Source organism: Ahaetulla prasina, chromosome 6 (assembly GCF_028640845.1).
Source record: "Ahaetulla prasina isolate Xishuangbanna chromosome 6, ASM2864084v1, whole genome shotgun sequence".
Taxonomy (NCBI): domain Eukaryota; kingdom Metazoa; phylum Chordata; class Lepidosauria; order Squamata; family Colubridae; genus Ahaetulla; species Ahaetulla prasina.
Genome location: NC_080544.1, coordinates 108,316,318 through 108,333,761, shown reverse-complemented (window position 1 = coordinate 108,333,761; position 17,444 = coordinate 108,316,318). Strand labels below are relative to the sequence as shown.

General features: G+C 41.6%; 1 protein-coding gene and 1 long non-coding RNA gene across 8 annotated transcripts in view; one reads left to right on the top strand and one right to left on the bottom strand.

Moving 5' to 3' along the window:
• The window catches only part of LOC131200530 (uncharacterized), a 64,593-nt gene that overhangs the window by 36,207 nt on the left and 10,942 nt on the right, over nt 1-17,444 (top strand). For both annotated transcript variants that reach the window (XR_009155645.1, XR_009155644.1), the window contains exon 2: nt 5,047-5,142. This is a non-coding gene — a long non-coding RNA (uncharacterized LOC131200530). The remainder of the gene's footprint in view (nt 1-5,046; nt 5,143-17,444) is intronic.
• LOC131200525 (cytochrome P450 2J2-like) overlaps nt 4,494-17,444 on the bottom strand; it is a 28,767-nt gene continuing 15,816 nt past the window's right edge. For 4 of the 6 annotated variants that reach the window (XM_058187396.1, XM_058187397.1, XM_058187395.1 and 1 more), the window contains exons 6-9: nt 14,661-14,802; nt 12,276-12,463; nt 11,198-11,339; nt 4,494-5,136 (exon numbers count right to left, since the gene is read on the bottom strand). In XM_058187396.1, coding sequence (XP_058043379.1) covers nt 4,952-5,136; nt 11,198-11,339; nt 12,276-12,463; nt 14,661-14,802 — 657 coding nt within the window. In that variant the 3' untranslated portion in view covers nt 4,494-4,951. The remainder of the gene's footprint in view (nt 5,137-11,197; nt 11,340-12,275; nt 12,464-14,660; nt 14,803-17,444) is intronic. The other 2 variants (XM_058187393.1, XM_058187392.1) reach the window with 2 other exon arrangements.

The window sequence follows — 17,444 nt, the reverse complement described above, 5'->3', positions numbered from 1 at the left end:
GAAGAGGTGGTGGAGTGGCTATCTTTTACAAAAAGTCACTGAATCTAAAAAATATCCAAGTAGCACATAAACTCTCTCTTCCTGAAACTATTGTATGCGACCTATCCCTTGACACTACTCTTCGATTCTTACTATGCTACAGAACCCTGACTATGACATTACCCATGCAAATATGCTAACCTCAATACTAACATAGGCTACCTCTTGCCCATATCCTCTCATCTTCCTGGGTGACCTAAATCTACCTCTCATTAACTGGACAACTAATGAATGTTCAACTGACCCAATCCATACTACACTATACAACGCTGTTACAAACCTAGGTCTTGAACAACTTGTAACTAACAATACAAGACTCAACAACTGCCTTGATCTCATCTTCTGCAACAATTCAAACTCAATTTACGGACTACAAATTAAAGAACCTTTTTCCAACAGTGACCACTGCATGATTGATTTTCGTCTCAATATACGTCCATACTTAAATCGTCATAACAACAGTACTCCCAACTACAACTTCAAAAAAGCCAATTACGACCTTATAAACAACGATCTTTCATTTCTGGACTGGCAAAATCTGTTTGCAACCTGCATAACCGCTGAAGACCACTATAGAGTCTTCCTACTTGAAATCAATAGAGTCATTAAACTATATGTACCACAAATGACTACCATGATCAAGAAAAACAAACTACCCATATCAATAAAAAGCTTCAATCAAAAAAATCCTCTGAAAAGAAACAAAAAGGCTATGTTACAAATTTCAAAACCGCTACAGAAACATATGCAACCAAATAAAACTGAATGCACAAATTACCACACCAAGCAAGAAGAGAATCTTCTGCGCACAAATTCCAATCGTGCCTTTTATAATTTTGTTAACAATAAACTTAAAGACTCAAGATCCATCCCACCACTAAAAGATTCTAACAACAAAGAATGCAATGACGAAACAGTTAAAGCAAACCTCTTCAACATTTTCTTTGGCTCAGTTTTTGTTAACTCCGATAACACATATCCGACATTCCACAAACGTACCAGCAATGATTATGATGATTTAACTCATATAGATTTCACAGAAGACAACGTTGGAAAAGCTCTTCACAACTTAAAACCATCGCTATCTATTGGACCCGATGGACTATGTGCATACTTCTTAAAAAAACTTTCCATTAATATAGCAGAACCCCTAAGTATTATCTTTGATAAAGCTTTCACTACCAGTTCTCTTCCCAAACTTTGGTCACTAGCCACAGTCATCCCTATCTTCAAAAAAGGAGACCCCAGCTTAGTCGAAAACTACAGACCGATCTCCCTTTGCTGTGTCACCTGCAAAGTCATGGAATCTATCATCAACCAATCCATTACCTCACACTTAGAAACAAACAACCTACTCTCCAACAAACAATTTGGTTTCAGAAAAAAATTATCATGTAACTTACAACTTCTCCACTGCAAAAACATATGGACTTCAAATCTTGATCAAGGCAAATCAATAGATGCAATCTACATAGACTTCTGCAAAGCTTTTGACTCAGTAGTACACGATAAACTTCTCCTAAAACTAACATCCTATGGCATCTCAGGACCCCTCCACAAATGGATATCTGCTTTTCTGTCTAACAGACAACAAGTGGTCAAAATTGGCAATGCTTTATCAAATCCTGTTCCTGTCAAGAGTGGCGTTCCTCAAGGCAGCGTTCTTGGACCAACACTCTTTATACTATACATTAATGATCTTTGTGACCATATCTCAAGTAATTGTGTTCTCTTTGCTGATGATGTCAAACTATTTAACATCACAGACAATACTTCTATCATTCAAAACGACCTTGATCATCTAACCGCTTGGTCTAAAAATTGGCAGCTCCAAATTTCAACCAGCAAATGCTCAGTCTTACATATAGGAAAAAAGAACCCTAAAACTAAGTACATACTAGATGGACATTACCTTACAGATGACCCCATCCCGTTAAAGACCTTGGAGTTTTCATGTCAAATGATCTAAGTGCCAAAGCCCACTGCAACTACATAGCAAAAAGCTCTAAGAGTTGTAAACCTAATCTTATGTAGTTTCTTTTCCAAAAACACCACACTACTAACCAGAGCATATAAAACATTTGCTAGACCAATTCTAGAATACAGCTCGCCTGTTTGGAACCCTCACCACATCTCTGACATCAATACAATTGAACGTGTCCAGAAATATTTTACAAGAAGAGTTCTCCATTCCTCTGAAAACAATAGAATACCCTATCCCACCAGACTTGAAATCCTAGGCTTAGAAAACGTGGAACAATTCGACAAGACCTAAGTTTAACTCACAGAATCATCTATTGTAATGTCCTTCCTGTTAAAGACTACTTCAGCTTTAATTGCAATAATACTAGAGCAACTAATAGATTTAAACTTAATGTCAACCGCTTTAATCTAGATTGCAGAAAATATGACTTCTGTAACAGAATCATCAGTGCTTGGAACACTTTACCTGACTCTGTGGTCTCTTCCCATAATCCTAAAAGCTTTATCCAAAAACTTTCTACTATTGACCTCACCCCATTCCTAAGAGGACCATAAGGGGCGTGCATAAGCGCACAAACGTGCCTACCGTTCCTGTCCTATTGTTTATTTTTTTTATTTATTTTTCACATTTATATACCGCCCTATCTCCCTAGGGACTCAGGGCGGTTCACAGGCAAATAAAAAAGTACATATAAATACAGAATAAAATATCAATTAAAAAACTTATTCCACATAGCCAAATTAAAAAACAGTATATATAATAAAACCCATTAAAACCAATATAAATTTAAAATCTAGTCCAGTCCTGCGCAGATGAATAGATGTGTTTTAAGCTCGCGGCGAAAGGTTCGGAGGTCCGGAAGTTGACGGAGTCCTGGGGGGAGTTCGTTCCAGAGGGTGGGAGCCCCCACAGAGAAGGCTCTTCCCCTGGGTGTCGCCAAACGGCACTGCCTGGCTGACGGCACCCTGAGGAGTCCCTCTCTGTGAGAGCGCACGGGTCGGTGAGAGGTATTCGGTAGCAGCAGGCGGTTTCTTCTTTCTATATATATGCTTATACCTCCTTATATTTACCCATATATGTTTATATACTATATAATCTTTTGTATGATTCCTACATATATTGTTGTGACAAAATAAATAAATAAATAAAATAAATAAATAAGTAGAGAGGTGGATCAATTAGATTTTATAACTGCCAATATCTAGGTCATACTAAATCTGGGTCAGACACACCAAGCAGATTATGAAGTGTCTTCTTGTACTGTTTGTTGTCTTGTTGTAAGACGAACTTGTTGTATTGCTTCCTTCTTCAACCAGCTGCATGTGAATCATTATTTAAAACAGATATCATCCTTCAGAACTCAAATCCAGAAATAGTTTTTTGAAATCATGATAGAACTGAAGAATTAGAAGGTTCTACCAATTAATTAATCAGGTTCTACCGATTAAGCCACTGCAGGAATACAAAACAAAGCATCTTCTGGACTTTCGTTACTGAAACACTGGAAGATGGAACACTGTTTATACTTGAAGATTGGACTAACTTTAATGGACTTAAGAAAGAAAACAGAAACTTTAGTGTACTCAAAAAAATGTCTATGAAAGAATATTCTTTGTGTACATCAGCGGTTCTCAACCTGTGGGTCGCCAGGGGTCACCTAAGATCATCGGAAATATGGAAAGTATACTTGCAAGTCGAAGAATCACGAATTCGGCTTCAAGCGTGATGAATTAAAAAAGAGATCCATAGGAGGAGTTTATTAAAAATGAGAGTAGATACTAAAACTAAATGAAAAGCAATATGTTTTATTGGCATCCAAAAATAAACAAAGGTGAAATATAGCAATCTTAACGTCTATGGAGATTCGCAATCATCCAGATCATCATTATCTCAGAGGTGTTTTATTGTAAAAGGCAACAATACTTTCTTGGGTGGTGTTTTTTTTATTTGAAAACATTTCGCTTCCCATCCAAGAAGCTTCTTTAGTTCTAATTGACCGGTGGGGAATGGAAGGATTTATATTCTTCGTAGTCATCCAAACTCTGAGGATTGGATTTTTTTGAGCTAATCAAGAAAGTCCAGTTGCTTTTTGGAAAAATACCACCTTTGGGACATAACAAGCTTAGCACATTTTTCACCCACATCCTCCTAGTTTTTGGTTGACCTTGTTAGGTATGTTGTGTGAACCAGAGGTGAAATGCTTCCAGTTCGGATTGGATCGACCGATCCGGTAGTGATGGTGGTTGGTGGTTTGGAGAACCAGTAGCAAAAATCCCTGCCTAGCCCCCACATGCCCAGCTGAGCCGCGCGATCATCAGAGGGTTTTTTTTTAACTTTTAAAAGCATTTTTTCTTTGGCCAAAAAAATGCTTTTAAAAATAAAAAAAAAGTCTCTGATGATCGTGTGGCTCAGCTGGGATAATCAGAGCCTTTTAAAAGCATTTTTTACAAACTCTTCAGCTGAAGAGGTTGTAAAAAATGCTTTTAAAAGGCTCTGACAGTCCCTGCTGAGTTGCCTGATTGTCAGAGGCCTTTTTTTCTTTTAAAGGCAAAAAAAATGCTTTTAAAAGAAAACAAAAGCCTCTGCCGATCAGGCAACTCAGCTGGGATCGTTAGAGTTTTTTAAAAGCATTTTTTTACAACCTCTTCAGCCTAAGAGGTTGTAGAAAAATGCTTTTAAAAGTAAAAAAAAAAAAAGTTGGCCATGCCTACCCAGTCACATTACCCCCCATACCAAGCCATGCCACAGAACCGGTAGTAAAAAAATTTACATTTCCCCACTGTGTGAATCCAGCAATAGGTTGAAGAAGTTTCAATATTGAGTAAATAGAAGCAAAATACAATATTAAATGAAGAGGTATATAGGAAACATTTATCATACTGAATAGCCACTCTGTAACTAATGTTATGCTTTTTGGGGTGCTTAATCTTAAGACTGTAAGGGAATAGCACACAGTTTGTAAGGATGTGGATGTATCATCACTTTTGCGACAGGTTCTTCATTGAGTTCTTTCACTCCTTCAGGCAACCGGAAGCTGAAGGCCCTCAATAGGCTGGTCAGAAAGGTGAAGATCTCAATTCTTGCTAGCTGCTCTCCCACACAGGAACGCAGACCTGTAGGTGAGACAAAGCATGCATAAAGGGGATTTAAATGAATTAAAATCCATCTGCAAGGCAATATGAAGATATTTGTAACAGATGAAATAGATGTCCATGATAAACATGGTATCTTCTAGCAGATTCAATTCCTAAAGCTTTTTTCTTCATTTTAGTTTGTCAGAGAGATGCCTTTAATTCAGGTTGTACCAGATGGTACAAACTTTCAAAGGCAAAATTATAAAGGTAAAGGTTCCCCTTGCACATATGTGCTAGTCATTCCTGACTCTAGGGGGCGGTGCTCATCTCCGTTTCAAAGCAAAAGAGCCAGTGCTGTCCAAAGATGTCTCCATTGTCATGTGGCCAGCATGACTAAATGCCAAAGGCGCACGGAATGCTGTTTCCTTCCTACCAAAGGTTGTCCCTATTTTTCTACTTGCATTTTTTACGTGCTTTCGAACTGCTAGGTTGACAGAAACCAGGACAAGTAACAGGAGCTCACCCTGTTACGCAGCACTAGGTATTCGAACCACTGAACTGCCGACCTTTCGATCGACAAGCTCAGCATCTTAGCCACTAAGCCACTAGGCAAAGTTATACATGCATGAAAAAAACTGATCTAGCATTTTTGTCCAGAGATGGGCCTATATAAGAAGGAAATCACTTTCTCACCACTCTGTCACCAACTTATTCCACAGTAATGTAAATGGAGTAAGATTCGACCAGGAGCGCTGCAGTGAGACAGTCGGGGAAGAGCGAGCTCCGACGAGCTCCGGGAATTCCCGAGCTGACAAACCGCCATTGAGGGGTCTTCGGACCAGATCTGTCCTGTAGGGACAGTGAAGAAGGAGAGGCACCTCAGATGACCAAGAGGAACCGGCAAGTTCCTCGGTGATCAGAGGGAAAGCTCTTCAACTCGGCGGCGGGGGCAGTGGCTATAGCAGCCATCATTAAGCTGGGGCAACCAGACCAAGATTTTGAGCAGGAGTGGTGATTAGAATGGAACGTTGAAGCCGGGTAAGTGAACACCAACTCACAAGAAAATACTTTAATTTGAAATGGACAAAAACATTTTTTTTGGGTGGTGGAAAGGCAGCTAAACTGAGAAGGATTGTAAACACAGCTAAATAAGAGAAACAGAACTATTTATCCCAAGACCCAAAAGAAACTTGGCTTTTTAAATTGAATTTCCCCCACCCCCAAGTAGAAGGGAAAAAAAAAAAAGAAAACCCTTAAATAAAGCTGGAGAAGTTTGGAAATATTTAACACTTGTTTTTCGGAATACAAAAAGGAAGCGGGGGGACATTGTGGTGAAATCTGTCTGACTTCCTTCTTCCTCGGTGAGTTGGATTTAATATAATTGGGACACAGACTTTAAATTGACCAATTTGGAGAAGTTAAAAAATAAAAGCAAAATAAAGGGCAGCTTTAAGAAAAAGAAACAAAATGGATACCTCCATTAATTGTTGATTAGAACTGTGGATTGGAAAGAGACACCCTCAGGCAGAAGGGGAAACTACACTAACTAACATCTGCAGTGGGAAATTTTCTTGTTGAAGTGATAAGGCTGGTGAGAACTTGAAAGGAGGATTTCATGCCTGCAAGCTGTTCAACCTTGATAATAAAATAATAAATACAACCCCGAAAGTACAGAATGGCACAGGAAATAATTGAAATGATGAAACAGATGCATATGACTTTAAAGCGAGAAATAAAAGAAATAATTACAAGACCACATGGAGAACTGAAACCAGAAGAATTAAGAGTGGCACGGGAATTGACAGAAAACAAAGAAATCATGAAGCGAGAGAGAGCTCTGGAAGATAAAGGGAAAATATTGATTGTGAAATATTAAATGATGGTGAAATATCAAATGACTGTATGGGGAGAGAAGAAGGGACTAATAAGAAGCGGGAAAATAAGAAGGGAAAAAGCACAAAGAATTTAGAAGATTACATTGGGTTTTGTAGTAACAAAAGAGAAATCTTTAAAAGGGGAATGAGGAAAGTAAATGGAAGAATAATAAAAACAAGGAGGGTAAACAAATATAAGGAGGGACGGAAGGGACAAGGAGAGAAAGAAGGGAAGAAAAAAATATAGAGGATTATTTTGGGATTAATAGAGGAAATATAAAAACGGGAGAAGAGGGGAAAAGGAGTGTTGATAGGAATACAGGACAAGCAAAGAGAGTAGATAATTTTAAGAGAAAAAAAGAAAAAAAGAGGAGGAAGAGAAAGAGGAGGAAAATAAAAAGGGACTGAAATATATACTGGTTGAAATACTATTGGAATTCAAAGCATAAAAGGTTGGTATTATACTAAATGATTTAAATATTGAGAATGGAATCTAAATGTGAAAAAATATTTGAAGGTTATTATGGATTTATTAATGATACTTTAGAAATGATATTATGAAGAAAAACTGAGTTTTTTCTTGTTCTTTCTTTTCTTTTTGATTATGGTTAATAATCTATGAATTGTCATTGAAATGCAAATATATGACTGATGTTGATGTTGGATAAGCAGAAGATATAAAAGAATATAACTATTAAAAGGGAATATAAGGGTTTAATATACATGGGAGTAGAAAACGGGGGGGAAAGAGGGAGAATTTGCAAAAGATTAAAATTGGGGGTGAAGGATAAAATTAGATTTATAAAGAGAAATGTAAGAAGGAAATAAAAAGGAGAGAAAATATATTGATGAAAGCATGTACGATGTGTTGGAAAAGATCTAAATTTGGTATGAACATGTACCTGGATGATATTCTGTTCATAAAAGATGCATTGTATGTTGTTGTTTGTGTGTAAAAAATAAAAAACTTTACCCCCCAAAAAAGTAATGTAGATGAAGTAGAGGGAAGAGGTATGGACATAGTCTATGGGGATTCCTTTTGTTGTGTCTTGCCCGCTCTCACCGCAGCCGGGGTCTTCTTATCTGCTTCCGAACGCTGAAGAATGTCCTAGTATGCCTCCCGGCTCCAGCCCTGGCTCCATGCCCAGGCAAACGGAGCAACTAGACTCCTCCCCCTCCCCCACAGCATGTGAGCCTGAGGGAGGTCAATTACCAACAGCTGCCGACTGGAGTGACCCTCGCTTCAGAAGAATTGATAGGCGGCGCCAGAAGGAAGGGAGGGGCAGGCCTGGATAAGTGCTGAGTCATGGAGCCACACCCCATGGCCTATATAAAGGATCTGCTTTCTGGCAGTCTCTGAGTCAGGCAAAGTCGAACATATCTTGCTGAAGTCACTTTCTGGTCTCCTGCCTGCCTTGAGGACTTTGCTAGGACTTTGGCAGAGCTGCAGAGGCACGCCTGATTCGGATTTCCCTGACCCGGCCGTCAGCGGAGGAGTGGGACATGACACCTTTTCACAAACCAAACACCTGTTCTTGTTATTCTTTGTTTGCTACATCTGTCTGTCCGGATAAAAGTCGGGCTAACAGTCTGCAAAACAGCCCTTCTTCATGTCCTCCTCAGAGTAATTGCTACTGTGGCGTTGGACTGTATTTGATTTCTTTTCCTCAGGGATTTAAATATTCATGCTGCTCTGGTGGTGAGTTCAGGAGTCGCCCAGGATGTCAGCGTTGCTAGTAAAGGTAAGTAGAACCCACCCCTGGGGGCAGAGGTGTCAAATTCAAGGTCCGCAGGCTGAATCTGGGCTGCAGCATGTTTAGATCTGGCCCTGGAAACAGTGAAGTACCAGCCCATGGTGCATCTGGCAGGAAAACAGAGCTCAGGAGGGCTGCGCGTAGCCCTCCCGAGCTCCGTTTTCACTGGCAGAGGGTTGCAGGAGGCCATCCCAGCCGAAAACGGAGCTCAGGAGTCAATATTCGCTGGCAGAGTGCTTGGACACAGGCGCCCCCACCGACCTAGTGAGTCAAGGTGGCCACGCCCCCCTGGCCATGCCCCCAAGTCCTCCGGAGGTCAAACACAACCTTGATGTGGCCTTCAATGAAATTGAGTTTGACACAGGATATTTAATTGAATGGAAAAAAAATGGATTGATTATTTACAAAACAGATATCAGATTAAGAGATATCAGATTGCCTTTGAATAATTAGGATGCATTATTTTAGAATGTAATGGGGGAGGTTAGGAAATGAAAAGACTCAGTTAATTGGATTAGAAGGGAAAATTTTACTCTTATGTTTGGTTTATGTATAACAATACCTTGTGATTGACCCGGGAAGCCGGGGTGTGTGTGTGAAGGGAGGGGGGAAGGGGGTTTTGAGGGGGGGAGGGGGGGAAAAGGGGGAAAATATTTTTGTTTGTTAAAACTTTTTCAATAAAGAAATTGAGTTTGACACCCTGGTATAGGGTCTCCTGCTGTCAGCTTAGTATGTTGCTGCCTAGTATGGCTTTCAAAGCTAACACCTGCTTGTTAGCAGGGATTGGACTAGAAGACCTCCAAGGTCCCTTTTAACTTCATTATTCTATTACTATGGCTGCCTGAGGATATAATAATAATAATAATAATAATAATAATAATAATAATAATAATAATAATAATAATAATAATAATAATAATAATAATAATAATAATTTAATTTGTATATCGCCCTTCTCCCGAAGGACTCAGGGCGATGAACAGGCAGATAAAATACAAATATACACACTAATTAAAACAACCCTTAAAAAACTGATTAAATTAGCCCAAATATTAAAATAACTTACACCCCTATAAAATTATAAAAGTTAAAAAACCCATCGAATATATGCAAGATGTTGCTCCTAAGGATTACTTTATAATGATCTGTGTTTGCATGATTGGCGCATGGCAATGTACTCTTTTCAAAATTGTATAAAAGGAGTGGTATGCCCATTTGGAACTTGCTTCTGGGTAGACCTTTTATTTGCAAATTTTCTTTTCCTTTCCACACCTCTCTGGTGTGGTTCATTGAGCCTCCAAGCCAGATAAAAGGACTTGAGCTTTCTGGGGCAACAAGAGCTTTTCATATCTATTATTACTGTGTCCTTTGCTATCAGCACCACCAATGGAAAAGGATCCAAAGGACTGGTATACATGCAGTACCAGGGGTGAAATGCTACCGGTTCGGGCCGGTTCTCCAGAACCGGTAGTAAAAAATGCTACCAGTTCACCGAACCGGTAGTAAAAATGTAAAAAAACCAGTTCCAAAGATCAGCTAAGCAACGTGCGATTGTCTGAACTTTTTTTTACCTTTTTAGCATTTTTTTACTACCGGTTCTCCACATGCGCTCCTGTTGTGAACCAGTAGTAAAGGTGAATGAAACCCAAGCCTCATAATAGAGCTTAGTACATTTAGAAACATAAGCCTGTGGATCTGGATGACAGGCTTATGTTTCTAAATGTATTAAGCTCTATTATGTTAATCAGTAAGAAGTTTCAACTAGACTACTTTTCTTTGAATTTAGCTAATAATTCTCTCCTAAATACCAGATTTTTCCCAATTAGAATTCATGCCTGTGAAAGTTGGACTATAAGGAAGGCTGATCAACAAAGAATTGAGGCCTTTGAACTCTGGTGCTGGAGAAGACTCCTGCGAGTCCCTTGGACTGCAAGGCGAACAAACAAGTCAGTCCTAGAGGAGATCAACCCTGACTGCTCTTTAGAAGGCCAGATCCTGAAGAGGAAACTCAAATATTTTGGCCACCTAATGAGAAGGAAGGACTCCCTGGAGAAGAGCCTACTGAGGGCAAAAGAAGAAGGGGACGGCAGAGAATGAGGTGGCTGGATGGAGTCACTGGAGCAGTAGGCGTGAGCTTAAATGGACTCCAGAGGATGGTAGAGGACAGGAAGGCCTGGAGGGATGTTGTCCAAGGGGTCGTGATGGGTCAGACACGACTTCACAAATAACAACAACAACAACAACAACAAATACCAGAGATAGCTGTGCAATCTTGTGCATATCTTACAAAGTACCACTGTAAGATTGCTATTCTGTTGCACATCAAAGTTTATAGCCCAGAGGGAACTTCAGACTCTCTTAGTTTTGAAACCAGAAGGAATAAGGATTCAAACTATTCAAACTATGATGACCTCAAGGAAGGCGGTTTTGGGAATCTACAAGTTATAACCTGCTTTGGAATCCTGGACGTACCTATTCCAAACGAGAGAAATTCTTCTCGATCAAGGAACTTCCCATCCTTATCTAAAAAGTGATTTGGGTTGAATTCTTCAGGTGTCTCCCATTGTTCAGGATCAAGAAGAACGGAGCGCAGGTCTGCGATAATAATGGTCCCCTGTAAACGAAGAGATGATTAAACAGAAGAGTTTCATAATTTCAACAGGTAAAAAAGTGCCAACAATATTGATGAAGCATTTGGTTTTAAGTTTCCTTTACGGACCCACATTTGTTCATTTCCAGAGCGATTTCAGACAGCAGTAGCTGCTTAACAGTTTTGTCGTGTCCCCCTCCCCCTCCGACGACCGGGTCTGGGAAGTCTGTATCAAGCGTGGCCACGAAGCCTCTGCAGCAATTATCCAGGCCTGCCCCTCCCTTCCTTCTGCTGACGTCGCCTCTCAGATCTCCGGAAGTGAGGATCCTCCCACTTTAGATTGTCTTCTGCTGTTTGAGAAAGGGAGGGGTCAGAAGGAGCAGGCCCGGGCAATTCCAATCCGTGGCTGACTTCCTCTGATGGCTGCGTGTGAGTGAGGTTTGTTTGTTCATTCCTGACATCCCCTCCAGGCATGGGGCCAGGGCTGGGGGCTGGAGGCATGCCAGGCCGTTCCTCTTCATTATCAGATTCTGAATCTGATAGCAGGCCCGGCAGGAGATGGGAGGGGCCTGGCTGAGGAGAGGAGGGAGGACGAGGCACAACAAGTATAGCTTTCTTTCTTCCATCCCTTCTATTAAAACTGGGTGCATATTTATCACATCAGATTGCGCCAAGAAATCGACAAAGGAACATGTCCAGATATGACTACAATTCTGAACTGAAGTTCAGCCCCATATCTATTATCATCCTAGAATAAATAGAATATGTTTATGGTTCTTTGGAATCTGAAAGGCATTTGGATTTAAAACCATAATCCATCCCAATGAAAACTCTTCTTGCTTATTCAATTTTACATGATTACATTGGCAGCTCCTAAACAGAGAGCTCCTATCCAAGTTCCATATACTGCTCTTCCTTCCATGTTGGGCTACTGGAATGCAGCCTAAACACGTTTCTCACCTTAGGAATGTGGTAACCCCTCAGCTTTACATCCTTTGTACTTTGTCTGGGAAGCCCAACTAGCAAGACGCTTTTTAAACGCTGCATTTCATGAATCACAGCATTGGTATAGGGCAGTTTCTTCCGATCCTGATAGGAAATCAACCCAGAGAAGCCAAACACATCTTCAATTTCCTTCTGGATTTTCTCTAGAAAAGAAATGATGGAAATGGAAGCTTCATTTTATTTATTCAGGCCACCGATGTTCTTCAGGGGATCTGGCCTTCTCCTAGAGTATTGCATTCAGTTTTGGTCACCACACTATAAAAAAAGATGTTGAGACTCTAGAAAAAGTGCCGAGAAGAGCAACCAGGATGATTAGGGAACTGGAGGCTAAAACATATGAAGAACGGTTGCAGGAACTGGGCCTGGCTAGTCTAGTGAAGAGAAGGACCAGGGAAGACATGATAGCCGTCTTCCAATACTTGAGGGGCTGCCACAAAGAGGAGTGGGTCAAGCTGTTTTCCAAAGCACCCGAAGGCCAGACAAGGAATAATGGATGGAAACTGACCAAGGAGAGATTCAACCTAGAAATGAGGAAGAACTTTCTGACAGTGAGACCAATCAACCAATGGAACAGAAGTTGCCTTCGGAAGTTGTGGGAGCTTCATCACTTGAGATTTTCAAGAAAAGATTGGACTGACATTTGTCAGAAATGGTATGGGGTCTCCTGCTTGGGGGGGGTTGGACTAGATGACCTATAAGGTCCCTTCTAACTCTGTTAATCTGTTTAATCATTATCTGCTTCTGGGCTCCATAATTATTGGGATTCCCACGTTCGAAGACCCAGCCAGGCCTTCAACTCCAGTCACCAGCTCATTGATTGTTATTCCACAACTGGTGGAATAATGGCGTAGGATCTCCTGCATGGGTGTGTGGGGGGGTTAGACTAGATGACCTACAAGGTCCCTTCCAACTCTATTAATCTGTAATCTGTAAAAACTGTCCCCAGCCCATATTACCAGAGGGCTCTAAATCCATCTCCAGTCACTGATCTCTGATCACATATGTCACTACCAAGGCCCATGTTGACTCTCTGGGCTGGTTTTTGTTTCCAGCCCCCACCAGCTTGTCATTCTTCTTGGCTGCCTCCAGCTCTGGCTCAAAGCTGGATCTTCATTATGCTTCCAGTAGCCTTCCACCCTGAGTATACACTCTCTGCCATGGCCTCCAATCATGCAACTCCTTCAGATTGGCAGTGGGTCAGACTCATGGCAAGATCTCCACCTCCCCTCAGTCTCTTGTCCTGGTCATGTCCCTCAATGCTACAGAGAACCACTGTAGGCTGGCTGTGCCCTCTCCACCCCAAATCTGTACCCAGGATTCTGCACTGGTTGGCAAGGTAAAAAAAAAATGCAAGCCTCAGCTGGCTCCGAATTCTGGCCTAATCCTGCCTTCACCATGCCATCCCAGCTCAGTCTCTTCAACTTCCAAGTCTCCAGTCAAGTAGCAGGCCAGGCAGTAACAGAGCAGGAAGAAGGTAGGGTTAAGGAGAAGATTGGGGGGGGGGTTCATTTGGTGCTGTGAGTGGCAAGAATTCTACCCCCCACACACATACACAATAATCCCAGTGGTGAAATCCTCCGCAGATTGTCACTGGTTCACTGCCCACACATGTGTGGTGCGCACCAAACATGCGCTTGTGCATGCGCATGTGCTTTGCGTGCCAAATGTGCACATCATGAGGAAAAAGGAGACTTTGGAAGATAAGTAGAACAGCGAGGAGGGAACAGTTGTGCCGCACAATTTAGCTTCGTTAGAAAGCGAATATAAACTGCGCGGCACAGCTGATCATCAGAAATACCAGTTCAAACAAAACGGTAGCTTTTTTAAATTACCGATTCACCCAAACTGGTAGCTGTTTTTATCACTACCGGTTCTCCCAAACCGGTGCAAACCGGTAGCATTTCACCCCTGAATTATTCCATCTCTTCTCTTCGTGGCAGGGAAGCTTGCATCGTGTATCTGCTCGCGCCCGCCATTTTGATTTCTATGTTCAGGCAATTTAAATTTAGGCCTGAAACAAATAAGAAATCTGAAAACCATGGGAGATGTCTACATTGAAATTGTTAAATGTTTCAGATTTGTACTGATTTCCAGTTTTTAGTTCCTCACTGAATATTTTCTTGAGGATTCAAAGGAGGCTCTCTGCTTATGTATTTAGCATATGGCAGGATTTCTGTATGTACATTCTTTGCTTTCCTTTAGTCCTGCTAAGTTCATTCTCCTGCTTATAGAATCAAGAATCTACATAGGAAAATTATTACGAAGAATAGATTTCAAATAATTTCTGAGTATTTTAAAACCTGAGAGTGACTCTCGTTCCGTTAGCCATGCCTGTCTCACCTTGGGTGTTGGGACGATTGGTCAAGAGAAGCAATGCCCACATCAGAGTACCGAAGGTTGTGTCGATTCCAGCACCAAAAAAATCAAAAATACACTGAACTAGGTTCTTTTCATTGTAGGTAGAGTTGGGGTCTTTTCTGCTCTGTTTAAAATAGAAAATGAAAATTACAATGAATTCTATGCAGCTTTTTTGTAATTGCTTTTGTTTGTGTGCCACCGGTCAATGCAGGAGATCAATAATTAAAGTGGTAGATTCACAGTAAGATACTATCTTGAGGACCTGTATACTGCACAAGACAGAAAGAGGGCTGTGAAAATATTGAAAAAGTTAACACCCACACCCCTCCTAGAGGAATGAAATATTTTAGGAAATATTAAAAAGGCAGAATATTATATTTCCCTGGGTGAGAAAAGGAGAAACATGTTTTAAAGACAAAGCAGCTCTCTCCCCCGACCCCTTCAGCTCCAGGGTGATGGGATAAAGACATGGCCCTCAGGACATGGTAGGATTAGCCCTCTGCCCATCTAGCAATAGAATGCACCACATGGCACCTGGGGAGATTGCATCACCCAGCAAGGCTCAACCAAGCTTGGGGCTCAAGACAACCTACAAAGTTACTCCTGCATGGCCCCATGGGAGTCTGACAATCAATCAGAATACATTTCTTTCACAGGATCAGGAAGCTCCAGGGCAGGGCCCAAGAGAGGGTATAAATCTCTCTCTCTCCCATGGATGTCAAACCGTGTAGTCCGGTTGGGTGTGGCCAGGGTGGGCATGGCTAGTTTGACATCACTCATGCTGGGGGCACCTGGGGTGGCCCGAGTGCTCTGCTAGAGAAAACAGGCTCCCGAGCTCCGTTTTCGGCTGTGACGGCCTCCTGCAGCCCTCTGCCAGTGAAAACAGAGCTTGGGAGGGCCGTGTACAGCAGGGTGGGTTCTACATACCTTTACTTACATTTACTACTGGTTTGCATCATGCCCGTGTGCATGCACAGATTACTTTTGAAGATGTTCGGGTCAGTGGGCAGAGCCTCCCCCTGGTTTTACTATCAGTTCTATAGAACCGGTGCGAACCGGGGGCAACCCACCGCTGGTTCACAGCCCTCGCAGGCTCCATTTTCAGCTGCAACGGCCTCCTCCAACCGTCTGTCAACAAAAACGGAGCTCGGGAGGGCCGCATGTGGCCCTCGCAGGCTCCGTTTTCGGCTGCAACTCTCTGCCAGAGAAAAGGAAGGTCAGCAGGGCTGCATGTGTCCATCCTGGGCTCCGTTTTTGTTGGCAGAGGCACACTGCAGGCCAGTCCTTCACTGCTTCCAGGGTGGCCCCGTGGACCAGATATAAGCACCCCATGGGCCAAATCCGGCCTTCAGGCCCTGAGTTTGATAGACAGGAAGAAGACAGGATGACAAGGGGAAACATTTCTAACCTCCCCCACAAAGAACGCCCCGTGTCTAACTAGAGTTTAGAATTAGAATAGAATAGAGCTGGAAGGGGCCTTAGAGGTCTTCTAGCCCAGCCCCCTGCTGAAGCAGGAGAACCTATACTATTTCAGATAAGTGACTGTGCTGTTAATAACAGACTGTCTTACCAGTCTGAGCCACAGAGGCCCACTTCTGTTCCACTGGTTAATTGTTCTCACTGTTAGGAAGTTTCTCCTTAATTCCAGGTTGCTTCTTTCCTTGATTATTTCTTGTCTAATGTTGCAAAGTTGAATTATAGCTCTTATTTAGAAGCAACCGGAATTTATCACTGGCTAAATTCAGAATGGGAATTGATTTTTTAAAAAAATACCTCCAAAGAAGGAAGCTCCAATACCTCCTCTTGTTTAGTTATAGCTAAACTATTTGTCAGGCCTGAAAGCCACCTTTTGCATTGGGCCTTCAGGCCTGCCACGCTTACTACTGTGGGGAAACTGGGAGGAGGGATTGTATGGAGCATGAGTAATATATAGTCATCATAACATTCCTTTCTCAGGGAGTCAAGGACATCTTGCCCCGCACCTGGAGGGTGGGAACTGGGAGGAATCTCGGTGGTTCAGATGGCCATGGGATGGATGTGTGGATGCTGGGCAGGGACTTGGACTTTTCTTAGGGTGGGGAAAACCTGGACGTTTTCAGATTCGGGTTTTCCCAGATGTGCCAATATGACATCTCTAATGAAATGGAACTTTGAGGAACTTCAAGCCTCGGAGTCTTCTTTCATTGGGGTGTTACTTGGAACCCTGACAATATTTATTTATTTATTTATTTATTTATTTATTTATTTATTTATTTATTTATTTATTTATTTATTTATTCTAATTATTTATGTATTAAACTACAATAAATCCATCCCTTCTCCATCTGAAGAAGACAGTGACCCAGGAAATCTTGTGGTTCATGGAGACTAACTAACTATACTGCACAAATCAAGAAGAGGGCCGTGAAAATATTTACAGATCCCTCATATCCTGGACATAAACTGTTTCAACTCCTACCCTCAAAACGATGCTACAGAGCACTGCACACCAGAACAACTAGACACAAGAACAGTTTTTCCCCGAAGGCCATCACTCTGCTAAACAAATAATTCCCTCAACACTGTCCAACTATTGATTAAATCTGCACTACTATTAATCGTCTCATCGTTCCCATCACCAATCTCTTTCCACTTATGACTGTATGACTGTCACCTTGTTACTGGTAAACCTTATGATTTATATTGATATATTGACCATCATCTGTGTTGCAAATGTTGTACCTTGAGGAAGGTATCTTTTCTTTTATGTACACTGAGAGCATATGC